At 43.2% G+C, this 27,337-nt stretch overlaps 2 protein-coding genes across 2 annotated transcripts in view; one reads left to right on the top strand and one right to left on the bottom strand.

Moving 5' to 3' along the window:
* DOCK2 (dedicator of cytokinesis 2) overlaps window positions 1-27,337 on the bottom strand; it is a 383,680-nt gene that overhangs the window by 157,791 nt on the left and 198,552 nt on the right. The window lies entirely within an intron of this gene.
* Window positions 1-27,337, top strand: part of INSYN2B (inhibitory synaptic factor family member 2B) — a 110,030-nt gene that overhangs the window by 67,556 nt on the left and 15,137 nt on the right. Inside the window, exons 2-3 of the mRNA XM_017654977.3 lie at window positions 18,509-20,779; window positions 21,914-21,988. Of these exons, the coding sequence (XP_017510466.1) occupies window positions 19,434-20,779; window positions 21,914-21,988 (1,421 nt within the window). The 5' untranslated portion in view covers window positions 18,509-19,433. The remainder of the gene's footprint in view (window positions 1-18,508; window positions 20,780-21,913; window positions 21,989-27,337) is intronic.

Below are 27,337 nucleotides of genomic sequence, written 5' to 3'. Positions count from 1 at the left end.
TGGTTTGCCCCAGCAGGGTGATTTGGTAGAAAGACAATGGACACTGGTTCCTGGCTAATTCCAATTCTAACACTTGCTAGGTGTGTGACCTCAGACAAGTTAATCTATTGTTTTATAACTTGATTTTCTCCTCTGTGAGATGTAGATAAAAGTAGTAATCATGAAAGTTGTGTGATAATTAAGATGAATGATCATGTGATGGTTAATATTTATTGAATGCTGGCCTTGAGTATATACTGCCTTGTGTAATCCTTTGAATATCATGTGAGTTAGCACTATTATCATCCCCATTTTATATAGGAGGAAATTGAGGCTCTGTTAGCAAGCATCAAAGTCTATATTTGGTCTCAGAACTTTCTGTCTATCCGAGGTCCCTGCACAATACCTGATATATGGTACTCAGTATTTACTGATGAATTAATTAATGAATTAATGTAAAGAAGGTCAAACTTGGGACCACTTAGTAATTCTTAGTGTGAGAAAAGTGTCTTTATAATCATTTACAATTAGTACCCAGTTTACTTCCAATGGCCTAATACCTGATGAGATATTAAAGCTAGCATAAGAGAAAACATTTATGAGTAAAATGGAATAGTGGCTTTTTCAAGGCAACAGACATTTTAGATATAGTTAGGTTCAAAAGACTTGATTTTAGGAAATCAATTTGAGTGTGCAAATGAAAGTTTAGACATCCTTTTGTTAGAAAGTTAAAATTATCTGGCCGCTGCAGTTACCCCAAACTGATCTCTTTGTTCACGTCTGAGAGGGATACAGGAGCCACATCACAGGACCACAGCACACACAAGTGATTTGGAACTCTTGGATGAAGGTGCCACCATTTTGCTGGTCACCTGCTGGGGACCCTTTACCACAGCCTATGATACAGTATTTGTACAGTCTCTGCCCATACCTCTCTATTTCATTTTGATTCTGGACATTACACAAGTCCATACATAAGACCTGATGAGTGAGCTGTATTAATCTGGAAGGAGTGGGAGCATTTCATTGCTTCCAACCTGCCACAGGTAGAGTTCACTCCCAGCTTGCTTTTTGCTGGCAGTCTGGAGCTATTTATATTTAGTTCCTAGTTTTAAATCAGTTATTGAAGAAAGATTAACCCAGAGGTTGCCAAGGGGCAGCTTTCAGATGTATCTGGTTTGTCACACAATCCCCCTACCACCCAATTGTTTAAAAATATTTAATTAGTTAACAACAATTAAAAGTTGGGATACTTAACACTAAATTCTGGCTTTTTCTCAAAAATTGTTGGCTCTAATAATATTGCATCTAGATTTCATTTGACAAAGAGGGTTGAAGCTGAGTGCAACAGCCCCCTTGATGATATCTTTCCCCCAGCCTGCTTGATTCACTTATGTTACCCTGAAGGCATCTGGGTTTGAAACCCTTATTAAGTGCACTATAGGAAAAAAAAAGATAATAATGCTACTTCATATTTATTCAACACTCCACGTGGCCTCATATAATTCTGACCACAACTTGTGACAGGGTTATGACTAGTACCTCCATTTTGTAAATTTGTAACTGAGGCTCAGAGAGGTTCAATAGCTTGCTCAGGGTCACACAGCTGGAAAGTGGAATGGCGGGGATTCAAACCTGGGTTTCCCTGGTTCTGGAGGCCAGGCCTTTCCCTAACACTGAAATGCCTTATTTGAGAAGCAGTTGTAAGGTGCTTTTACTCCTCTGTGCAGACGCTCCTAAATGAGGATGAATTCTTGTTAGGAGTGATTTGAGGGTTAATAAACCCACAAATTATCTCCATAAAGTGTTACTGATGGAAATTCCAATGTGGCTAATAGAGTTAATGCTGTGAGCTGAGGCCACCTGTGGTGTCTATATCCAACTGTCACTGCCAGTTTAAATGATGGGGAGCCTTCTTAATTGACTGAGGAGCCCTCATTACAGGGAGGAATTGATTGGGGGCCTCCATGTGAATGAGAAAGGATGAGCTGAGGGGGCTTCTGAGGCCACCAGTATCCCAAAGGCCCATAATCCCTGCCAGCCCACTCTTTCCAGCTCCTACAGGACCCCCACCTACATCCCGTTCCCCCAACTGCTATTAAGCAGAAACTGCCCAGAAATGAGTTACAGAGGTGTTTTTGAACATGTTGGGAGAAATTCCTTAGACAGAAGATGATATAGAGGGAACAAGTAGCTCTTTAAAAAATAAAACACATCTCAGCTACTTGGCAAGCCCAGTGTGGAGACGAGGAGGGACAACTTCCATTAAGACTCAGAGGGAAAACCCTCCTCAGAGCCAAAAAGAGCCACTTCCTGGGGGCCAGATCATCAGGCCTCGTGCCAAAGACTCCATCAGTGCATCACTTTAAACCAAGAAATGTACAAAGGATCCAGGTACCCCAGAAAATGTGTCACCTTCTCCTCCCTTCAGACCCACGGAGGCTTTTCACTGCCCTCAGGGTGAAGTCCAGCTCCCTGACACAGAGGACCTGGCACCCACCAACCCCTGTGCAGACTCACCTCTGCTCTCATGCCTGCCCTGAGTGTGTCCTACCTTCCACTTCCTCCACAGAACCCTCTCTGTCTTATTTCTGTACCCAGAGGCCTTTGGGTCTAGTCTTTTCTGATGCGATTTCCCCCTCCCCCGTTTGCTCCTGTCCCCCCGTGCCTTCTGCTGTCTGAGTCTCCCTCATCTTCCATGCTCACACTCGACACCCCTGCCTTTGGAGAAGCTCCCACTCAAACCACCACGAACACCTGTCAGGGATGTGTGCTGCTCCTATGGGTGCCTACAGCCTGTGTGACTTCCTCGCTCTGGGTGCTCATCACTCTGCTTTAAATCAGCCTTTTTCTTCAATGATTCCCTCACCATCCTGTGAGCTCTTGGCAATTCCAGGCTGTATCCCCAGTACCCATCCCATTTCTGCAGATCAAGGTGTGCTCAGGAAGGACGTGAGGAAGGCACACTTGAGCAGGCGGAGTGCTCTCCCTGCATCAACACACTGCATCACGCCAGGACCCCAGTTCCCAAATGGCCCCACAGAACCCCAGTACCACGCAGCCTATAGAGCAGTTGAGACTAAGTATTTCCTCCTTTTCTCAACCCAGGTCAAGGTCTTCCCCTTTAGGAGGCCACTCTACATGATTTAATCTGTAGAGTATGTAAGTCTCTGGGTTCAAACCTCTGTACTGCTTACGGCTGTGAGAGCTTAGCAAACTCACTCAATTTCTCTTTGCCTCAGCTTTCTAAAATGGGGCTTACCATGTAGTTGTGAAGATTAAATGGAATGGCATTCAGAACCTTTAAGAGACGGCCTGGTCAGTGATGCTAGGTATTATCATATCTCTTTGCCCCTGTGAGTGGTGGGTTTTCTTGGCAATTCATCCCCTCTTTTCTGGGACAGCTGACACGTGCCTTGACTAACCTGTTATTATTGTTACTTCCCTCCACTTTCTTTGGTTGTCTAGTGTTTCTGGGGTGTTTTCCATGAGAGATGCCACAATCCCTGTAGGTCAGGATGCAGTACCATTTGTGTCATGGCCCCTGTAGTAACCCTTCAGAGAGAGCTGGAGAACCAAGCAGTTTGATTGACTGTGCATTCGATGGTATGGCATATGCCACTCATGTTCCAGACATGCATGCAGTGGAAAGAGCCATATACTCTTACAAGCTGATTGCCACACAGCAGAAGAGGGTGCCTTCCTTGCTAAAAGATGTAAGCAAACATGGTCATCACATCATAGTCCATGGCTGAGAACCCAGAAAATCTGTCTGAGTAGCCCTGGCAAATCCCAGTTGAAACCATCAGTCTCGGTAACTCAAAATGTTGCTTCTCAAGGCAATTCAAATCAAGTTAATTTCCTCATTGTGTATCTTTTTCCTCCTCACCAACACCTTGCATAACTAATCTGTTACTAAGATTACTCACAACATTTAAAAAATTAATCCAATTTGCACCATCTCCACCATTTCTCACCTGGGTGACTGGAATAGCCACTTTGCTGGTCACCTTGCTTCCACTGTTGTCCCTGTCTAACCCACTTTTCTCAGGACAAGAAGAAAATCATTTTAAAATACAAATGTGCTCATGTACATCTCTTTGTCTCTCTCTCTCATACACACACCACTTAAACTCCTAAAGCCATCCTATTGTTTTCAGGGTCAATCAAAAATACTTAGCATGGCCTCCAGGATCAACTTTATTGATCCTGTTGTCTCTTTAGGGCCGACCTTGGCCTCCTCCCCAGGATGCAGCCACAGTGGCCTCTATTCAGCTGTTACACAGGCCAAACACCTTCTTGCCTTAGGACCGGTATTCACCTTCTCGTCGTGACCATGCCTTCACTTAGGTAACGCCTACCATCCCTCCTGAACTTAAATGTCAGTTCCTCAGAAGGCATTTCCCTTACCTCTGACATGAATTCAGTCTCCCTATTATTCTCTCATAGGATCCCATTTTTTTCTTACAACACTCGGCACATTTTATAATTACACATTTATTTGTGTGTTTATTTGCTAAATATTGACCTTTCTGACCCATAACTAAGTTCCAAAGGGCAGGACCATGACTGTGGTATCACAGGGTGACCCACAGTGCTAGGCACATGGTGAACTCCTAACCAATTGTTTGCTTGTATCTGTTTATCAATTTATTTAAATTCAATTCCAGAACAGGTCATAGGTGGAAATAATTTTTGGTGGCCCTGATGACCATGTTAAGTATTTTGGTTGACTCTGAAGACAATCGGATGGCTTTAAGAGTTTTAAGTGCTATGCGTGTGAGAGAGAGGCAGGCCGATAGACACAGGAGCACATTTGTATTTCAGAATGATCTTCTGGTTGCCCCAAGAAAAGTGGCTTGGACAGGGACAAAAGTGTAAGCAGGGCAACCAGAAAAGTGATTATTACAGTTATCCAGGTGAGAATAATTGTAAATTTAAAAAATAGGTGAAATAAATTTTTTCACCATGAAGAGCCTTTTGTTGCTCTCTCTCTCCCCACAGACTGTATTGAAAGGTAGTAGATACCAAATAATACCTATTAAGTCATAATTAACTTGTTTTAACACTTTTTTAATCAAGGTTGTGTGCAACTGCTAACCAAAGCTTCTAATTAGTAGCAGTGGACCAAGGAGGCGACATCCCTGATACAGTAACAGTTCATACATATATAGTTTACCTAAGCTTTAAGATGTCCAAAGTAGCTCCAGAGGATGTGTTTGGCCTGCAAAGCCATTCATGTCCCGCCTCCTGCCAGCCGGCCCTCCCCTGACATATTCCCCTTGGCCCTCCTGCCACCATGACCGAGTTCAGGTGGAAGGAACAGCTTTCACTTCTCTGTAGAGACTGGACATCACTGAGTCTGCTGCTTCCTTCTTCTTCACCTACCTGGACTCAAGACTCACACTAAAAAGTGTAGCTCAGGTGTGTCTCCACCAGGAAGCATCTCCTGACTACAGCAACAGGTTAGGCACCCTGAGGGTGGATTCGCACAGTACCCTGACCTTGCTCAGACCGTACTGTTCTGTAGCTTGCCCATCTCATCCTTTAGACTTGAGAACTTGAAGGTACTCTTGATGCACATCACAATTTTTGGCATGTAGTGGGTGCTTGACAGAAGTACGTGTAAGGGAGAAAGGAAAGATGGAAGGAATTAAGGAAGGAAGGAGAAAAAGAAAGGAAAAGAGAGTTTGTGGTTTCTAGGGTTAGGGAAAAAAGGTAGGACATTTTGTGAGAATCCCATGAACTTAGCAGAGAGAGATGACATAATTAAAAATCAATACCAATTAGTATATGATTAGGGTAGAGATGCTTGATAGCATTAATTAGGCTGGAAGAGCCCAAATATTTTTTTCTGGTCACTTGAGACAAAGCAAGTACAGCAAAAAACTTCTGGAGTTTAAAAAATCAACAAGATATGAACATTAGGGAGACCTATTTATTAGGCAGTCTTTGTGCATCAACACAGAGTGGAAAGGAACACTGTGAAGCTCACCTTTGACAGCAATATCTTCCCTGAACAAAATGTGATATGCAGAGAGGTTTGTTTCCAGGACACTAATATCAGCCAAAAGCAATCCAAAGCCAAGGGCCTTCCCAGACCTGCCCCAAACCCAAGTCTCTAAGCAGCTCAGCACAGCCCAGGACAAAAATTCATATTCTCCTTTACTGATCTTTTGGCCCTGCTATCCTCAGATCCGCTTGAGGAGGGAAAGACTGAAATGCCAAGGCTCAATTTTGACTCACACAGGGCCTGCAGGCATTGATATCGGCGCTGACTTCTCAGAGGTAGGTGGTGGGCAGGCTCTCCCTCCACGGTCTCATTATAGCTGCCTCTGCAGGGAGAAAGCCAGGAGTACTGGCCCCATTTACAGAGTGTAATAAAAGGCTCAAGGCAGGGTGCCAGGCACTCTCAAGATCAAAAGCCTTGCTCTACCTAATGAGCCATAGTCTTTGGCATCCTTGAGGCAAGGGGAGGCCATGGTTCAGTATGGCTTAGCTCAGTTCAAAAGTCATGCATCATCATCACCCTCACTGCCAGTGTTTAAATGCCCGGCCCATTATCTCTCTTATTCCACACATCAGTCATTTGAGAGAGGTCCCTTTCATTTGCCATTTTGCACTTAATATATTAGGAAACCAAGGCTCTGAGAGTATATACCATTGACCCAAACCAGATTTAAACCTAGATCTATCTGACTCTACAGCCTGAGTTCTTAACCACTGGTTACTACTGTTGAAATCACCATTCTACCACCTTTTATTTCTTCCCTTTAGCTTTTGTGGTTGCTTAAGTTTTCCATCTGGTCATCTGACTTATTGCTTCATATAATTACATTAATCAGCAAACTATGGTCAACATCTTCCTGACAGCCTGTTTGTATGAATAAGGTTCACTGGAATACCACCAAGCGCATTATTTATGTGTCATCTAGAGGTGCTTTCATGTTACAATGGCAATTGACCCATGGCCTGCAAAACTGCAAATATTTTCTATTTTACCCTTGATAGACCACCTCAAGTCACTCCTCATGGGATTTAAGAGGTCCTGGTATTTCAGATGGCAAGAGCCATGCTGTGGCCTGGTAAGACTCTGGACCTCCTCCTGGGGAATGGTGATGTGACCTTTGGGACTTGTTCATTATTGCTCACAGGCAGTGGCTTCCCTAGGATGGCTCACTCCTTGCCTGCCATTTGCTCTGGGCACTCCTTTCCAATCGTAGGACCTGGTCCACTAGCCAGGCTCAAACACAGGCCTGGGATACAGAGAGGGCACCCCAGTCTCGGCCCTGTGGGGACCATGGAGGGCAGCCTGGCTTGAGACCATGTCATTCATATAAAGATCCATGGTCTGTCAAGACAAAGGTGGGGTAGAGGGGACAGTCAGGGCACAATGTTCAGGCCAGAAAATAGGAAAGAAGGAAGAAAGAAAGCCAAGTGGTCTGCTGGCTGATCCTTATTATGCCTGTTGTGTGCCAGATACTTCATTATATAAGCCAAATATTCTCCTCATTCTAAAATGAGGAAACTGAGCTCACAGAGATTAGGTAACTTTTCTAGGTTATTCAGCAAGTGTAAGTGTAAACACAGGAATAATGTAGGAAAAGAGTCCTCACCAAATATTTTTAAGTATTTCATTCCAAGAGATGGAATGCCATCCCTATTCCTGGGGGCTGTGGTTGCAGTTAGGGATATGGAAGGAGGCCAGAGCCCTTGGTGGCTAGAGTCAGGGAATTATGGGATACTGGGGGAGTTCAGGGAGTGTTGGCCTGCCTACTCTTAACAGGATTGGACACATGAATGCCAGCTTCCTCTCTCCAGGAATGGAACAGGGGAGAAGACTTGGGTGAGTGCAGGAGGCAAGGAGCGAGGACACCCCAGGTCCTCAGGAAAGGGGTGTGCCCAGCTCAGTGCCTTTCTCTGTCTCTAACCCTGGAAGGTGGGAAGAGGGCTGGGGTGCAGGCTGAGCTGCTGCCATAGGTAAAGCCTGGTTTTCTCTACCCATACACCCATCCCCTTGTAAAAAGGAAGGGAAGGAAGATGGAAAGAAGGAAAGAGAAGGAAAGGAAAAAGAAAGAGGAGGAGGGAAGATATTTAAACATGAGTTTTTATGCTTCTGCAGTTTGGTGAACATCAGTGTGTCACAGGATAGCCTTGTCATTAGACAAAGGCCACGGGCCTACTAAGTGAGAGGCAATGAAGGGCATCCTCACTGATTTGTGGTTTGCCTGGGAGGCGATGGGGCTTTATCACAAGCATTGGCAAAGAGCATATGGGAGGGCAGAAGGGGGCACTGATTCCAGCAACAGCCTCAGATCTCTGCACCCGAGCACCAGGAAGCAGTCAGAAAGGAGGAAACAGACACAGAAAGCCGCAGAGACATTCTTGGCCCCTTGGGAAAAACCTGGCCTCACCAAGAACACCACCAAAATTACAGGAGACATTGACAGCATTTTCTCCTCAAACTTCATTTTATTACTTCTACCCTTAATGTTACTTGAGATTTCCCATAATCTCCAGCAGGGACTTTCAAGTTCTGAGATTCCGTCCTATTGCTGCGTGATCTGGGTCCCTGTGGAAAGCGGTAATCATGGTAAAAATAAGAACAGCAGCAGCCATTGTTTATTGCATACCTACTATGTGCTGTACATAATATTGGCCGGGCACACCATTTGCTTGTCTCAGAAATGAACAGTGGGCTCTTTAATAGCTCTGAAGTCCTGTACTTCTGCAACTGCTGGCTGCCACTGAGTTCTCAGTTAATCTGTGATTAGATCAGACCATAAACTTTCCCCCCTTCCCTTCTCCTTGTGAAAATTCTGCAGTGTAGGCAGGGATCCAGAAGCAGGAAAGCCTTCATTGTGGCTGTCTGCCAATGCTTTGCGGTATCAGGATGGATGGAGCACTGCAGAGTCCAGGACTTGACAACTGTCCCTGGTGTGTGTTTTGTGTTGGGGGTAGGGGTCCCCAACAAACCGGTGCTATGGGACACTCTGCTGGCCCTCACCCAAGGCACCTCTGATGGGCCCTTGATTTCCTCCAGGCCCCGTGGAGGCTCCCTGACCTAATAAAGAGTTGAGTCCTTTTGGCCCTGCCGCTCACACTCACCCTGGGCAAACTTGGCCCTCCCTTCCACAGTGCCCATATTTGCAAAATGGGAGGGAGATACCTGTCCTCGGCAGAGCTTGTTATGCAGCCACATGGGGAAGTGAATCTGAAAACACTTCGAAAACCTTAGTACTGCTATTAAAGAGTAAAGAGCCACTGGACTCATTTTTATTTTTAGTGTAAGTACTAGTATTTTAATCAACCAAATATGTTTGATTGGTTTACATAGGAGCATAGATCCCTTTGGAATGGGAAGACTTTTCTTATTTTATCTTAACTTCAGACAATCTACAGGATGAGATTACCAAGGAAAAATCTGGACTGATTAAGAGAAAAAGAGTTCCTGGACATCACAAAACCGAAGAAGGTGATGCTGAGATGGGAAAGGGGTTGTCACTGGGTCCTCACTCTGCACAGAAACAGGAAGAACTGATGACATCTCAACATTGAAAAAGAACTAAGTGGCCGGAGCCATCTCCATAGCCTGTGAATAAATCTGTTAATAGTGGTTCAAATCACTGGCTGTCCCGCTTCTTATTGGCTTTTCTGGAGCTGAGCTGATGGAAAAGGGGAGTGAGATATAACCACTCAACTCTGTGCCCCCACCACTATCTGACATAGAGTTAATCCTCTGACGATAAATCCAAAAGGTCCAGATTCTCTCTATGTCTGAGCAGGCAACTCTCCCAGTGTCAAGAGTAAATCAAATTCTTAAAATCAAAATAGTATAACCTAAAAAATAGTAAGAAAATGTCCCCAGTGATGTAGTGAAATAGAAATGCAGTGAGAGACATCAGAAAAAGCTTCTGGAAAGAAATCAAAATGCTGAGTAAAATATAGAGATCTATCAGGCTGTTGCTCTTACCTCTATGCTAAGCCGAATGAATGAGCCAACAATTGCATCTGGTGGTAGTAAAACTTTTACCCTGGAGACAGCAAGCTGGAGGCGACCTCTCAGAGGGGTAGCAGCAACACTCAGGGCCTCTCTCCGGGGCCAATGTGGACCAAAGCACTGTCTCTGTAGGGCAGGGACCCAAGTTTGTAGGAGAGGCAAGTCCAAGAGATACTGAGTGCCCACTGTTGACACTGAACAGCCAAAGGAGTGAACCACTGACTCACACACACTTATTAAAGATGCCAGGGAGAGGAAGGCCTGAGACTGGGAAGAAAGGAACGGGGGAAGGGGAAGAGGATAAGGAGGGAGGGGTGTGATAAAGAGGGAAGCAAAGAGAGGGAGGGAGGAGACAGAGAGGAACCAGGCAGAGAAGTGCATAAGGAAACAGAAGAGGAGAAGGAGGGGAGAAGACAGAAGGGGGAAGGAAGGAAGGAGAAGGAACAGAGGAGGAGGGGCTCTGAGGGCTCCGGACATTGTCTTTCTGAAGCTAGGATGTGGATTCACAAAGTTTGCTGTGTTCACTATACTCTCCTCTATGCTGTTTTGCATGCCTGAAACATTTAAAAAAAATTTTTAAAAGGAAGAGCAAAAAATAAATAAATAAAAGGGAGAAGAAAGAAGAGGAAGTAGGAGGGGTAATCATGCAATTATATCTTCCCTAGTTTCTCTGACAGAGGGCTGGGGTGGTAGGAAAAATAATGTCGTGTCCTGCCCATCCAAGTGAGAGGCCTCCAGGAGCAGGAAGCTGGACTCGCCCACTAGGTCTGGTTTCAGATAAGGTGTCTGAGCCTGAACCAGATGGAATCCATGGTCGCTGCGCCATCCTCACTGCTGCACCAGAGAACAGAGGTTCTAGACATCCAGTTCTACTTCTGTCTTCAACTCAGTGTGTCACTTGAATAGTTCAACAGCTCACTGAATTCCTGCTCTGTGCCAGGGAATACATGCTGGAGTGTGGGATACAAACCAGTGATCCTGTTCTTCTTAAGGACTTTACAAATAGAGGAGAGCTGCTTAGAGCCTCAGTTTCCCCAACTGTAGAGTAAGAGGGTTTGTCTCCGTAGCTTTCAATCTAGGCTTGCATAGAGCCCTAGGATTCCAGGGCTCTAAGTAACTGGGAGAGTACTGCACTGTCCACTTTTTCTATAATTGCTCAGCTTTATTATGTGGTAAATATTGGGATTGGGCTTAAGCTTGGATTTGGAAATATGATTCAACTGCTAAAGACTCTAACCACAAGAATTCATTCACTCATTCATTCAATAAATGCTTATTGAGGTTCCTTAGTAAATGGGGACAGAGACAGACAATCAATGAATAAATAAACAAGCTAATAGAGAAGCTGGGCCCAGAGGACAGAGAGGATGGAGGAGGTTAGGGAGGTCTCCGGGAGAGAACATCCTTGTTGCTGAGGCTTCATAGATGGGATACCAGCCTTGGAAAGATCTGAAGGAAGAGCAGTCCAGACTAAAGGGACAGCCAGTGCAAAGGCCAGATGATAAGAATGAATCCAGCATGCCCAGGGTCAGGGATACAGGTCATAGAAAGCTAGAAGAGTTGTATGACATGAGGTGAGGTCAGGAAGGTAGACAGACCAGATGATGTAGGTTCTTGAAGATTTTGTAAAGAGTTTGGATTTTAATGTAAATTCAGTAGGATATCTTTGGAGACTTTCAAAGAGGGGCCTGACATGATCTGATTAAATTGTATAAAGACCACTCTGGCTGCTGTGTGGAGGATGGATGGCAAAAGGGGCAAGAATAGAGACCTTTCTTTCAGTGGTACAGATGAGAGATGATAAAAACCCAAGTATAAATAGCAGAAATTGTGAGAGATCAAATGTGTCATGTTGAAAAATGAGAAAAATATTTCATGATCACTAACCAATACCTTTTTAGACTCCAAATATATGAGGTTTGATCTTAACTTCACCTGTTGGTACCTAATTCTGTCCCCAAGTACACCTATACTTAGTAATTCCAGATGGCAAAAAGAAACCCAATTCTCTTAGGCTTCTTGACCATTCAGGGGAAAGCGTAGATTCAGACAGACCCCCAAAATTTACCAGTCCTCTGTTCCTTATTGAGAAGGCTGCTGGGGAAATTTTCAAAGAAAATTTTCAAAGGAAATTTTCAAAGAAAAACAAAGTCTTGTACCACAAATATTAACTCTTTCAGATGTGTATGCAATATTGTTTGCCAATGTAAATGGAATATAAATGGAAGGGAATGGAAACTTTGATGTGAAGAGCCACAAAAGCTGGTGAGTAATTAATAGTTATTTTTGAAGTGCCTCTGACAAACAGTGCTGTGCATTACACTGTGAAGGATACGAAAGGAGCATAAGACATATTCCTACCCTTTAAGAATACAACCTTTGGCTGGGGAAAAATGACCAATACATGAAATAGCTAGAATCTGGCCAGCTAAATGGATTGGGGTTGGTTGCTGGGCGGCTCCACTAGAGACCCAAGACTGAAGTCAGGGCATTTGGGTTCTGGTTCTACCTGTGTGACTTAGGACAAGCCATCTAACTTTTTGGGGTTTGATTCCTCTTCTTTAAAATAGGGGTAATGTTACACAACCTTCCTAGTAGGGTTTGCATGGGATTTGAAAATGTTTTGTAAGTTACAAAGTATGTATATATAGTAAGGGTTATTATTACTTACTCTAAGCACAGAAGGAGAAGGGAGATGGTAATGTGTCAGCAAATAGAGACTTCAGAAAAACAAAAACCTGATCAAGTGGCTCCTGGTCAAAAACCACCAAAGACTCCCCATTGCCTAAAGTGGGGGTTGCCAAATCTGTTCCATTGCCTGTTTAATAAATTAAGTTTATTGGAATATAGTCACAACCCTTTGCTGACGTATTGTCTATGACTGCTTTCTTGCTGCAGCGGTAGAGTTGAATAGTTGTAACACAGACTATATGGATGGCAAGCTGACAATATTTACTATCTGGCCCTTCACAGAAAAAAAAATTGCTCGCTCTGTAAAGTGCCCTGATATTTGAGGCAGGATTTGAATACATGAAATGAACCAAGTATCTTCTTCCAAATCATCCCCAACTCTGTACATTTTGTACACTTCCCACGGACTGATTCCATATGGGGTGGCATTACCAGATCCCTTCTTTGTGCTGCAATAGTGCTCAGGCATTATTCCCTTTGTAATTTCCACAATGTTTATCACAGTGCCTGGGCCATAAGAGGTTCTTAATAAAGTTTAACTAAATTCAATCTGAGTCATAAATAGAAAAAATAATACATTAAAGGAAAACATAGTTTGTTTCTCCCGGAGACTTGTTGATGATATATCATTGATAATATATCATTAACAGGGAAAGCAAGTTGGAAGTGAATTAATTAATTCACTCTTAATTACTGAGTTATAAAGATATTTATTCCATGGAAACTATAAACTATTTAATGTCATAGAAGTGAAGGCAAATGAGGTAATATGGAATTATACTTACTGCTTTGACAAAAATTTACTTAACACCTGCTCTGTGGTGATTCAGAGTGGACTGTGGCTTTTTCTGCTCTCCAGGACCTTGCAGTCTGGTTGAGGAGGCTGAATATCAGCAGATAATCACCGTACAGGTAGACAAGCATAATGCCAAGGCATACACAAAGTATGGAGGTGGCAGGTAGATGGGCAGCATTCCTGGGAATGCCGTCCTTATAAATTTACAGTTTACTCTCCCAAGGGAAGGTAAATGGGAGAAGGCCCACTCAAGAGTTTCTCATGGTCTCCAGGGGGATCTATCCAATGAACTAACATTGACTATGCTGATGATTTTACGTTGATTATCTCATGTAATCCTCATAATAACGTTATGTAGCTATATGAAGGCCAAATCACTTGTTCCAGGTCAAAGTCAGAAAGTAGAAGATGCTGGTCCAAATCAATCATTAGCTAAAACCTGTGCACCTAACCCTTCTTTCACTGTATAGACAAAGTACATGCCAGAGAGAACTGGAGTCTTTTCTAGAGAGTCTAAGGTTTGTGACCTCCGGGTTAGTACCAAATGTTTGTACCAACTAAATGAGCACTGATTCCATCTATCCGATGTGGACCACAGGCGAAGTCAGAATGTAAACAGCTTGTGTTCACTAAATCAGTAATCAATGGAGGAGAGAATAAAGTATTGCAAAGATGAGCAATAACTCCCAGCCACAGGGCATACAGTGGGTTGCGGCAACCACTCCCAGGGAGTGATTCTGGACTTGAGCCAGAATATTTATTACACCCTAATCACCAAAGCCCAGGGAACTCCCTATCAATTAATGGCCAGCAGGAAGCTTGTGAGACCTGAGGCTTAGAGAGGGTCATTCCCTTTGGCCAGGTGTACTCCCCAGGACATGTCTGTATGAAAGTCATGGTAGGCATTAGGGGCACCAGAACTGGGATATAAACATGCAATTTTTTTAAAGCAGAAGTTTTTATATTTGCTGAGCTGCTAAGACTCAAGAGTTTCCACATTAGCTTAATTGTCCAAATTGTCACTTTCAACTTTTCATTCTTTACCTATACTAAATTTTGTGTAAAACCAATAAACACATGGAAAAATGCCCAATATTAAATTACATAATGAGAATAATGAGATACAATTTCTCTCCCATTTTATTGGCCATAATGAAAAAAATCATCAGAAACTGACTAGAGTGACAAAGAGGCTCTGATGAAAAGGCCTCCTCATGCAGTAATAGTGGGGCTACACATTAGCAGAACTTTCTAGAAGGAAAGATGATAATATCAACAAGATACAAAATGTATGGCTACTTTGACCCACCAATTCTTCTTCTAGGCATTTATTCCAAGCAAATAATTAGACAAGTGCTCCAAGGTTTACATACCAAAAATTGTTACTTACAGCATTATTAATAATATCAAATATTTAGGAACGACATAAATATACATAAAAGGATACTATTTAAATAGTTCATGGTATAACTAGAGGGCAGTGTACTATTAGCCTACTTAAAAGAAGAGAGTGAATCAATATGCCATAATGTGGAACTTTCTCCATACTGTTCAGTAAAAAAAATAGGCTTTCTGTAAGTTTGCTTGTGTATGCAATGTGCATAGAATGAACATGCAAATGCTAGAATGAATTTCACCAAACCCTTGGTGTATAGTGGGTCTTTCTGAGTGGTAAGATTTAGGTGATTTTTTTTCTTGCTTTTTTAATTTATCTACCTTATTTCAATTTTTACAATGAACATATAATATCTTTAAAAACAGAAAACCTATTTCAAAGATCAAAAGAAAACATTTCAAGGGTACATACATTTAATGGAGAAAAAACAAAGCTAAAGTTAGAATAATGGTTAACTTTCAGAAGGAAAATGTGAAGGGACTTCGAAACCTGCCTCCCAGCCTTGCACAAGATCAGTCCTTTCCTAGTTCTGGAGAAGGCAGGAAGCCCATTGGTTCAAATGGGGTCAATCACTGGGTTCAAATGCTGGCTCTATCCCTTATCAGGGGAAGGTCTTGGGGCAAATTATCTAACCTTCTAGAGCTTTATAAAATGAGGGACTGATAACACTGCATCTAAGATTGTCATGATGATTACATGACATCGTGAATAACTGAAAAACACCTATCATAATGCCCGGCACATAATAAATGTTCACTAAACATTAGATCTTACATGAAGGCTAGCTTCAGACAGTTGTAACCTAAATGAGTTAACTTTCCCAGAGTGAAGCACAGTGAAGGAAAGGGAGATGGTAGAGGAAAAATTAAGCAAAGAAATCCACAAAAGTAGATATATAAACATGTAGGCTCGGCACCACAAAAGTTAAGGGTATGGACTGTGTGGTTTCAGGCATGTGACTTAACCTTACAAGTCTTAATTGCTCATTCTGCAAAATGGAGATCATATACAGATGGCTAGTTTAAGGATTCCAAGTGCCAAGTGCTAACAGAGTGTTTGGTAAAAGTAAGTTTTCAATATATATTTGCTACTATAAATAAAAATGATTATTATTCAACTATGAGATCAGGTAGTGAGTTCCTAGTCACTGCAGGTATCCAGGAAAGCTAACTTGCTACATGAAGAGTATGCTGCAGAGAGTCATGGAATGAGATACAGACTACTAGATTCTTCCAGACCTAAAAATTCTGCGGTCATTGAAACACGAAACTGATTTTGAAAGTGGAGTTGTTTGGGATTATTGTGCAGACTGAAGGGGAACTCACTATCTGCAGGCTGTCTCCCCAGAGTGTGAAGGAATAATGCAGCTCTCAGAGACCAGCCCTGCTTTTCTGATGGCTGGGGCAAGTGCAAGGTGGTTCCCCCAAACCCTGTTCATTCTCTGTCCCAAGAGTACCTCTACTTGCTCTCGTTAAACTGTAGATGGTGGTTCTTCCACACACTGTGCGGCATTCACAGCAAGGAAACCTGACAACAGACAATGACAGGATAGTAACAGCAATAGCTAACCTATACTGAATGCCGACAGCATGCTGAACTCTGTGCTGAGGACTTCTCGTGCCCTGTCTCATCGCTTCCTTGCATCGGACCCATGCATCTGTGTCTATATACTATGAGTGTCACCTGCATTTTACAGATGAAAAACTGAGGCTCAGAGAGGAGAAGTATTGCTCCAAGCCCTTCAGCCACTAAGGGTCTGAGGTTTGACCCAGATGTAGGTACACTCAGAATGTGAGTAGTAGTTTCAGGGCCTCATGAGAAGTTGACAACTCATTAGCATTATAGATGGATCCCATTCTCTTTCAGGGCCTGTCATTAACTGCCCCAGTCCCACTGGGCTAGTTGGTCCCTCTCAAAGTAGCCAGGAGCAGGGAAAGACAACATTGCCATTGGCATTATCTATTAATTCCTGGGAAAAGCAGAAGACTGAGAAGCAAGGCTTAGGTTGCCTCCATAAAATGGGTATCTCAAACAGCAGGATGAAGAACGTTTTGAAAGCAAAGCCCCCATACTTAGAGAAACCAGAGGTTTCCACCCTTATGATAATAAGGCCACACACTACAAACAGAATACTCAAAGATAGCCAAATACTTGTGGACTATTTCATTATTTTCATTTTCTTTTCAAATTCCTTGGTCAGCCCAGGCAGGCTTCAAACTTGCCATACCCTGGTTCCGTGAGAGCCCTCAGACTTGAAACAACAGGATTGCTGTGCCATGGCAAGCCAAGGGACAGTCCCCTACATCTCTTCGGACCTGAACACGTCTTCAAACTCCATACACAAATCAATGATCTCACTGGACCCACACACCAGGCAGCTCTCAAGGGACAAGGTCATAGAGTCATAGCTAAGAACCCAGACTCTGGAATCACAGACTCCTGGGTTCACATCTCATCTCCTCCACTGAGTACTTACCCTCTCTGAGCCTCATCCATCCAACAGGGCTCATGATACCTCTCGGGTTTGTTGTAAGGATTAAATGAGATAATTCACCATCAGAAAAGCAATGGAGTGTAGAAGTTAAGAACACAGGTCCTTGTGCCGTATTGTTTAAGTTTAGGCCCTGGCTCTATTACTAGCTGTGTGTCCTTGGGCAAATAACATAACCTTTCTGGGCCTCAGTTTCTTCAGCTGTAAAATGGGATAATGACAGTACCCAGCTCTATAGGGTAGAAAATGAATGCATTATAGCTTGGAAAGTGCTTAGAACAGCTTAGAAAGCACTTAGAATAGTACTCATTTAGTGAGTACTCAGTAAACATGAGTTATTATGATGAATGTATGTGAAGTCCTCAACATGGTAAAAATAAGTGTTCAACAAAAGGTAACTTATTTTTACAAGGTACACTTTCTGTGGACAATTGTATGCACACTGATCTCCTGGAAAGCAATTAAAAAAATGAAGACATCAGGGAAAAATCTTGTCCTCAATTAAATGATACAGTTAACACAGAGAGAACCCTCCATCCTGTTGCCCTGGCATAATACCCTAGGGACCCCCATGTCCAGGCTCCTCTTTGCTTCTGAAGGATCTGCCCTTTATTCAATCAGCCACTCTTACAAGAAATGTTCAGGTTTTTTTTTATTAAGCACCCAAAGTGAGCCTAAAGGAGTGCTGGAAGTACCCAACCAGTGAATGAACGGCTCCAGCCCCTGCCTTCCTGGAGTTTGCAGGGTAGTGGTAGGGGGTGGGGAGTTACACCCTAAATAAATACATACACAAATGATTACTTAAGAATAACTGCAACTTGTGTGAGGAAGAACGTCACGAGAAGGTATAATGGGGTCCTGATGTGGTCTCTCACTGAAAGCATGTATGAAGGAGGAGTCACTGGAAAGGTTCTCTGAGAAGTGACATGTAAACTGGGACTTCATGGGTGAACAGGAGCTGGCCAGGTAATGCCTAGGAGGGAAGGAGGGAATGATCCAGGCAGACAGATATTTTGTTCCAAGGCCCTGCAGCCACAAGGTGGCTGGCTCACTAGGAAAACAAAAAGCTCTTAGCTGGGAGGTTGGAATTGGGAGAGAAACCCAGGTCCACAGGAGCTGTGTTCTCAGTTGCAACTATTGTCTCTTCCCTTTCAGATTTTCTACTGGCAAAGACAGCCGGGGGCCCCAGATCCCTACCCCCAAGGCCAAGCGAACACAGCTCTCTGCTCAGATTCAAAAAAGCTGCAGACATGGCTCCCTTTCCCCACATGTGAAGTTCAGCCAAAACAGCACGTCAGGGACTCTGCCTTCTGAATGCCCTCGGACACCTCAATCCTGCCCTGGTCACACCCCACTGGGTTTTGTGAGATTATTTAGGAAGATAAGTTTCCCTCACTGAAGGAAAGGGAAATAGCATGAAAGAAAACAATGGCTCTCAAGGAGGAATTTGTGGTTGACACAAATGGGGATGTTCTCTTAGGAACATCATGGATCATGGAAGAAGCCAACCCCCAGGTCATTTATTTCTCTGCCTGTTTACATGCTATGGTAAGAAGATGTGTGTAAGTTTCCTGCAGTTCTACACTGAAAACTGATGCTCTTCGAAAGGCACCCATATGCTCCAGACATAGCAGGTTTCTTTCAGATTTCACACGTTGGGAGTCTGTGCTGTCTTCTAAATAGTACTTTGGTTTTGTCTTTTTGTTCAAGACAGCAAGCTTCCTCTAGGATCAGAACTGCCTGCTGGCCTCCCTTGATAAGCAGCCCACCTGCTCTCTTGGTAAATAAGTTGTTTAATAATTAGCCTAACTCATTGTTTATCTAAGTGGCAATCATCACTGTAGTGAAATAATATTTTAACTGCAGGTGAAGCATTACCAGGTGAGCATTAAGTAGCTGCCAAGTAGAATCTACTGGCTGGGAATGGCTGACAGAGTTGCACATACTCAGAGGACAAGATCACTCCATCCTAGCTGACAGATCTCCATGTCTGAGATGCCATCATTAGTTGCTGCAGCAAAAACCTAAGGAAATGTGCCTAGGAGAAGTGTATGGTCCCAATCCTTTCAACTGAGGCTCAATGGCCCAGCAAAATATGAAAGTGCGACCTGTGCTTCTAAAGCGTAACAGTCTAGAGTCAGTAGAGTTTGTGAAGCAGCCACACCACCGCAGGAGCAAATCTCAGCAGGTACGATTCAAAGAAGATGGGACCAGTAAGACTCCACCTGGCCTTGCTGAGGTTGATGTCCAAACTTCTGAGGACCTGGCTGTAATGGGCATGACTCAAGCACCCAGGCACCATCACCTCCCCACTTACTCGCTCTCCTTCCCCAGGTCCCAGAAGGCAGGGGGCTTTAGGAACATTGCAATCCAAACCTCCCCTAGTCTCAGGAAGCATTTCCCGGTTTTCAAGAGGAAGAGACTCACAACTAGCAAGTCCCTGGTGGAAATGCCAACAACATCCCAAAGTGCCATCCAGGTCAATGGCAACCTGTCTGAACAGGACATTGTATCCTCTGATCTTGCCTACTTAAGGCTGGCTCAACATCTTGAGGATGGGCTTCAAAGGATCAAGGTGCCCCATCCATTTCTCCCTAGAATGTCCAAGGTGCAAAGCAATGGGCCTGTTAGTATATGCTTGGAAGCAGGGACTTGGAGGACCTCAGAGAAAGCAACAGCTGCCATTCAGGTACCAGATGATATTTATCACAGTCCAACCTGGGCAGCTAGCAAGTCCACTCTCAGCCCAGACAGGGCAGTGGAGATAAGCAACTCCCAACACCATTTGGTTGACATGTGCCCAGGTGATGGGAGAAGAGTGCCACTATCAGATTCAGAAAGTTTCCCCTCCTGCTCAAATGCCACCAGCAGTGCCAACCTTATGCTAGGTACAGGGGAACTTAAATCCGAATTGCTTTTGCCCAAAGACAACTCTGACAACAAAGATCTTGGCCCACTGTCATCTCAGTCAAAGGCAACACATGTTCCCTCACCTCCACGGACTCCTAGCAACCCCTCACCTGGTTCCCACAGCCAGCCAGCCTGTCCAGGAGGGCCGTCAGAATGTTCTTCATCGAGTACCAACCATCACTATCTGCTGTCACTCAAAACTAACAGCGCATCAAAATCTACCCCCATGAGTCCTGAGCAGACGGCAGTGAACCCTACCCAGTCGGACACCCCTAAGTTTCAAAACTGTCTGGGAAGCAATCACCTCCCATCTTGTCTTCCAAGGAGGGAGACCAGACTTCACAGCAACAGGGAGGTTGGGGGGATTAATCAAAATCACCTGGCACGGGGTGAACTCTGTGACCTCCAAGGTAGGCTGCAATCCGTGGAGGAATCTCTGCACTCGAATCAAGAGAAAATTAAAGTCCTTTTGAATGTAATTCAAGACTTGGAGAAAGCTCGAGCTCTCACAGAAGGGTAAGGTGAAATTTTTTTTTTATATTGAAAACTACTGGGTTAAGCCATTTGCCAGGACAGGGGCAGAGAGAGAAAGCATTGGTTTCTGTTAGTAAAATGGCTCCAAAGTGTTTGAATTTCTGTGGTTTCCCCAGTCATACCTAATGGCCTCCCTTTGTTCTGACAGGGTTTCATTTGCTTCTAGGCTTTGGTGGATTTCCATGGTTATTTGTTTTTGTTTACAGCTAGCAACAGACTGCAAAAAGGAGGCATTGAAGTGGCAGGATCAAAAACGATTTTTATGAAGGTGGGGGTCCAGTTGGTAAATGATGGGAGAAAATGATAGCATGCGGGCACTTCCCTCACCCCATCCTCTTAGCAAGTTCCTGTATTTCCACAATATTCTAGGTATGTATGTTTGTTACAAAGGACTTGAAGTGACCACTAAGCTTACTGTTGACCCTCCCCGCCACTGACCACTTCGATGGCTCAGGTCAGTCCATCACTGATCAGCGAAGTAGGAAATGAAAGGAGATCACAATTCTGCAAAGAGAAAGAAGTAAAAAAATGCTTTCCTGGGTGACTCAGCACCAGTCTGGGAAGAGGAAGGCAGTTATTTGTTTGGGTATAGAATGCTTGTCCCTCAAGAAAGTACTCCCTAAAGACTGAGAAGAAGAAATGGCTCAAGCTAATTAACAAAAGGGTAAGAGAGAGAAGAAGTAATTAACTAGCATTTGCTGATATGAATCAGAACCAACATTGCCTTATAAACAGAGAAGCACTGTGGTGATGCAAGAGAAATGCACTAAACTGCAGGATCAGGAGTTTAATAGTTTTTTGACTCACTAGCAAATTCTCTCAGTTTCCCTATCTATCAGGTGGGGATAAGAATAATTGACTCAACTCATAGGATTGTTATCAGTATGAAGAAAACCTCAGATGTGAAAGTACTTAAACATTTATAAAACCCTTTAGAAATGTAAGGTCCTATTATTGTGTGTCTCTTGTTTCTTTATTTGTAATGGTCATGCAACTCCGGAGCACTGTTACCTGTCAGGGTAGCAATACTGTGACATGGGAAATGAGCTGGTAGAATGCATGCATCCCATGGGACTTTTGCCCATAGATTTATATAGAAAATGTTCTATCTTGCAGGCGCAACTTTTATCGAACTGGCCAAGATCTCAACAATTGCAGTACCTGCCAGAACACTGCATGCATCATATACAGGTACCTGGCCACAAATGAGGCCGGCTCTGTAGGGCACGGAAGCTGCCGGGACCACAGAACACTGTCATAAACTTAGACACAGACAGGGAAGAAAGAGGCAAAGACAGAAGGCCTTTGACTATTTGAAACTTAAAAAACAAGGGGTTTAACTATGAAATGTTTGGCATCTGGTTCCAAGGCAGTCATTGCTATGTTTCCTTATGATAAGGTCTGCGGGCAAATCGTTTTGAGGTAATCACCCCTACGTGTACTGAACACGAGGTAAAGGTGCTGTGCTGAGCTCCGCATGCATATCTGCCTCTCGTTCACAATTATATCTTGCGAGGTAGGTGTTAATGGCCTCATGTAAGTTAAGCCATTTGGCCCAGCTTGCATAAAACATTTTCAGAGGGAAGGACTTAGACTATCCAGAACATTCTCCTCAAATACAGATCTTTCTGCTCCCAAACCCTGTGATCCCGATTATTCCATCACACTGCCTCTTCCTCAACAATAACTATTACACACAAGACTTACTCCGTGCCAAGAACTGTGCTAAGCCCTGTGTGTTCATTTCTAAGTATATCATTTCCTTCTAGCAGAGGGTAAGATTGCTGCAATAAAGCAGATATTTATAAGTGATAGAAGGGAAAAACCAAATAGTGGTCAAATCATATAGAATCAAAATCTCCAAGTCTGACACCTGCTAATTTGTCTGGAGGCAGTTTTGTCATCTGTAAAGTGGGGACAATTACCCCTATTAGGAGTTGCGATGAGGAGCAAGTGAGATAATACATGTGAATGCCTTTTGTTAACTGCAAACCTCTGTACAAATCTCAGGGCTTATTACTGTTATTACTGGAAAGGTCAATGCCCCTTAGCTGGAAGACTAATGTGGCATGGTAGAAAAGTGGTCAAAAGCAATTGTTTTAGTTGATGGCATCTAATTTTATTTGACTAAAGTGTACAGTTCTGCTTTCTCTACTTTTCTTTCTCAGATGAAAAAGACAGCTAGGACCTGAGCAAAATGAGGCCCCACTGGGATGCTTGTGTCTCCTTTCTCAAATTTCTCATCCTCTCACAGAATCCCTAGATCATCCTAACAAGGGACGGGAGACCTGGAAGTCAGAGGCCCCTGCACTTAGGCAGGGGCTTGGGCATTTTGTCCTACAGGCTGTCAACTCCTTACACCTGGGAGCCATAGGAACACACATTTTCACCAAATAACAGAAGTTTCAGGACCACTCACAGAAAAATTCCTTTACTTTAGGATAAAATATCCCTTCAGTAAAAGGAACCCTGAGAAAGGCTTATGGCATTGGAAAATAGAAGTATACGGTCTCATCAATTGCTTACCTTTTTTCTCCTTTTTTTATATCTACTCTCCTAAGCAAATTTCCTAACCACCAGAAGGACAAAAATTATTAATTATATAGGCAGCAAGGGAGGACAAAAAAATTATTCATCATGCACAGAAGAATAATTATTAACTAATCTCCATTTAATGTGCTTTCTATCACATTAGATAACTTTTATTTAGACTATATAAGTGAAAACTTTTTGTTTAGACTATATAGGTGAAAAGGACAAGTGGTTATTTTCTTGTTTACTGTGAGTTTCAGAGCCAGATCTTGGGCAAATCATTTCTGGCCTCTGAGTTTCCTCATCTGAAAAATGATGGCTTTTAATTAGATGGTCCCTATAGTCTCTTTCAGTTCTGATATTTGGAAGTTTTATGCTGAATTAAAAGTGGCAATATTTAGCTAAACTGTGACCTTCCAACAAGTCTAAGAATATCACATTTTTCTAGTACTTACTTCAAGCATCCGAAGCAAACATTCTAAATTGTTACACCCCTGGCTGGGTCAGCAAACTTTCATGCACACATCCCTTTCCAGTTTTCCAAGGAGAACAGCCATTGTGCGCATCCATCCCTCATTACTATTCAAAACCAGACTGTTCTCTCTGATAGTATCTATAGCCTTGTATCTGAGCCATTGTAAAGGAACAGACAATTAATTTGATGAAAGCCAAAGAGATCAGAACAACATCACTGTCATAGTAACAGTGGGACGAGAGTTGTCTTTTTTTTTTTTTTTAACATTTCAAATGACTTCAAACCCTGTGTTGTTTCCTGGGAAGTCAGATCTAAGAAACTAATGTGAAATATTCATCCTCAGGTCTTGTTATGCTGCAGTCCCTCACCCTGATGATAGATGGGCCCAGGGCATGTCATTGTACATAAAGCACATGGGTGACTGATGGATTGCCTGCCAGGTTTTCTTTTCCAGAGAGATTACTGCAAAGTTAGCAATACATAAGGTTTTCTAAGTGGTCTCATCAGCCAAAGGCTATGGCTATGTTACTTGCTTCCATTAAGACATGGGTCATCGGTTCTTTCCAACTCACTCTCTCTGCTCCAAGAGGAGACTCTGCTCCCTGCAGCCAAAGCCTCTGGCTTCCCTCCTAGCAGGGATCGCTTTGGTAAATCCTGCTTCCCCAGGGAGAACAGCACCAACACCAAAGGCTAAAGCTTCCATACGTGGCTCCCAAGGGCTTCCAGGGCTTCCAGCCGGGGAGAATGGACTCCTCTGAGTTCTGACAACCACAGGCTCCAAGGGAGTGTGTGGGAACTGGCTGCATGCCTCAGGCCAGTGCCAGGCTCTTCAGTCCCCAGCCACCCTCCCTACCTGTCTGCAGCATTGATCCTACAAGTGAACCAAAGGGTTAGGTGAATGCCACCTGTGGTACCCAGGATTAAATAACATTGAATTACTTAGTGAGAAGGCTGTTCTCTTTTCAATTTATTTCAATCCTTCCAATGATCTAGAGGAAAAATTTGAGTTTGGTGCTAGGATGTCTTCAAGACCTTTCTAAGGCTTGCTCATTACACATCTTTGCCAGGAGAGAGCAGGTCTCACGTTCATGGCCATAGGCAAAATGACAGCATCTGGCCAGAATGTAAGCATCAAAATTTTTTTATTGAAGCTCTTAACTTTTAAAACTAGTCCCCTATATGTTCATTGTAAGTGATGCAGGTCTCCTTTTTCAAAAGTGGTATTACCTGTTTGGTATGAACATAAATTGATTTAGGAAGAAAAAATTAAGTAAATAATTGTGCAGATGGTATGGGGAGTTTTGCAAAAACTGTGAAGGTGGTGAACAAATTATGGAAATCTGGGAAAGGGTGCCCTAAGGAATCAGCTCTCCTTTCTCTTCTCAAGGGCATGTGGTCCCTCAGCCACATCCCTCTTCTTTCCCTCCCCTGCTCTCTGCTCCCCCAGCCATACCTCCCTGCACCTCCTCCTCAGGTTCACTCTAAAAATAATCACAGAGCCTCTTTGGAGGTCTTCGACTACACCAATATGCATTTATTTTCTAGATGTCGCTCCCAGGAAAAATCTGCTTGGTTTAAGTTGTAAAAATGACTGAAATGTTTTAAGAGAATAGAATAGGAAGTCTTTCTCAGAAAAAATCTTCTTCTATCATCCAAGCATGTTGCTCAAGAAATGGAAATAAAGAGCAAGTGGCCAACTTACTGTTTTCAGTGGCTGAAAGAGAGGTTGGCCATGGAAGATTTGAAAGGGGCTAGAAGAGTTGTTTGTACGGGGATCTACCTAGACAGACTGTCTTCTCTTCTCACCCTTAGCCTCATTTCCTGGCTTCAAGTGCAGTCATGAACTTTAAAAGTTTCCTTGTGTGACATCACCTTTCCCTACTTTTCTTACAAGTGTTCCAACCCATCTCCTTCAATATATTTATATTGAACTACCTACAGATACAGCATTTTGATATCTCAAAGGTACCTCAAATTCATACCATATCAAAACACACTCATTTCCCCCCACAAAAAATTAATTCTTTCTATATTCCTAATTTTGTTCAACACCATTAACTGTGACTCCATAAAGAAACTACAGTCCACATCGCCTCACTCTTCCCCTTTATGACATACATCAAATTGGCAACTGTTTCTACCTCGTTTCTACTTCCAGCCCCTTAGCTTCATCCCCGTGGTCTCTGGTCAGTAAAGGCCCTTATGATTTGTCATTTGAATGCTGACTCATCTTTTGGCCATTGGTCCCTTTTGTCCCATCCCAAGTAATCTCAACATAGACTGTTAAATTAACTGAAAAGTAGAATCTGACTGTCTCACTCCCCTACTGAACATTCTTGTCCTGGTTCCTGTCATTGCCTTGAGCTAATTTTTCAAGGCCCTTTGAATGTGATACTAACCTTACCTGCTGAGTCTCCTCTATTTCTCTCCAGCCACAGGGAACTACTCACTGGCTTCAAATACTGTGTGTTCTCAATTCCTGGAATGCCTTTTCTGCCCTGCTTTGTCTGGAAATTTCCTAGTCTTGCAGCTTAAAAGCCAGTCCCTCTGGATAGTTTACACTCCTTCCCAAGAAGAATCCCCAGGCATGCACATTCCTGTTATACCATTTACCCTATTGCACTGTAATGCAATTTATGAATTTCTTTCCTTCAGCGAACGCTTAGTATCTCAAAGTTGCAAGCCAGTGTCTAATACATAGCTGGTGCTTAATAGAATCATCTCAAAGAAGGAATGACTATATTGACTCGGGGAGAAATGAAAAGCAGTGGTGAGCTTGAGTCAGCAATTAGATTGCCCAAAGTCACTGTTATCATTTGTATGTGTCCCTATTATTGGATGGGAAAGAGGATCTCAGTTAATCAGATGTCGTTATTAGGGAGGGATGGGCAGGTCCTTGGTAGAGCTTCTTGAACTGAATCAAATAACGACAGAAGGTAGTACATGGATTGTCAGTATCCAAATACCTGGAATGCTAACATATTCTCAACAAGATGGAACCTAATCCAATCTTCCTTTGATGACTCAAAGAGCTTGTTGCAATTTCATAGGACATAGAGATCCTCATTCATCATGGCCATTCAACATTACTGTCTAGTACTTCTGTATTGGTTGTGGTAGGAAAGGCAAGTTTGATTTGTGGAAAACCAAACTCCCTCCAGGCTAAAATAACTCCCTTCTATGGTATCTGAACTGCCCCAGTGGTCTCTTTGAGAGAGGGGGGCTAAGGCATTAGATCTGCAGGTTCTCTTGGTAAAACGTCAAATATCAGTTGTAATGGGCAGAATAATGGCCCTACAAGACATGCACATTCTAATTCCTGGACCCTGTTAATGTGTTACCTTGCATGGCAAAAGGATTTTGCAGATGTGATTAAGTTAGGGATCTTGGTTGAGTAGCCTGGATTATCCAGGTGGGCCCAATGTAATTATAAGGATCCATATAAGAGAAAAAAGGAGGCAGAAGAAGCCAAGTCAGAGAAGGAGATGTGATAACAGAAGCAGAGGTTAAAGTGACATGGTCATAAGCTAAGA

This window comes from Manis javanica, chromosome 1 (assembly GCF_040802235.1).
Source record: "Manis javanica isolate MJ-LG chromosome 1, MJ_LKY, whole genome shotgun sequence".
NCBI classification, from domain to species: Eukaryota; Metazoa; Chordata; class Mammalia; order Pholidota; family Manidae; genus Manis; species Manis javanica.
The sequence above is the reverse complement of the archived record's forward strand: the minus strand, read 5'-3'. Positions and strand labels throughout refer to the sequence as shown.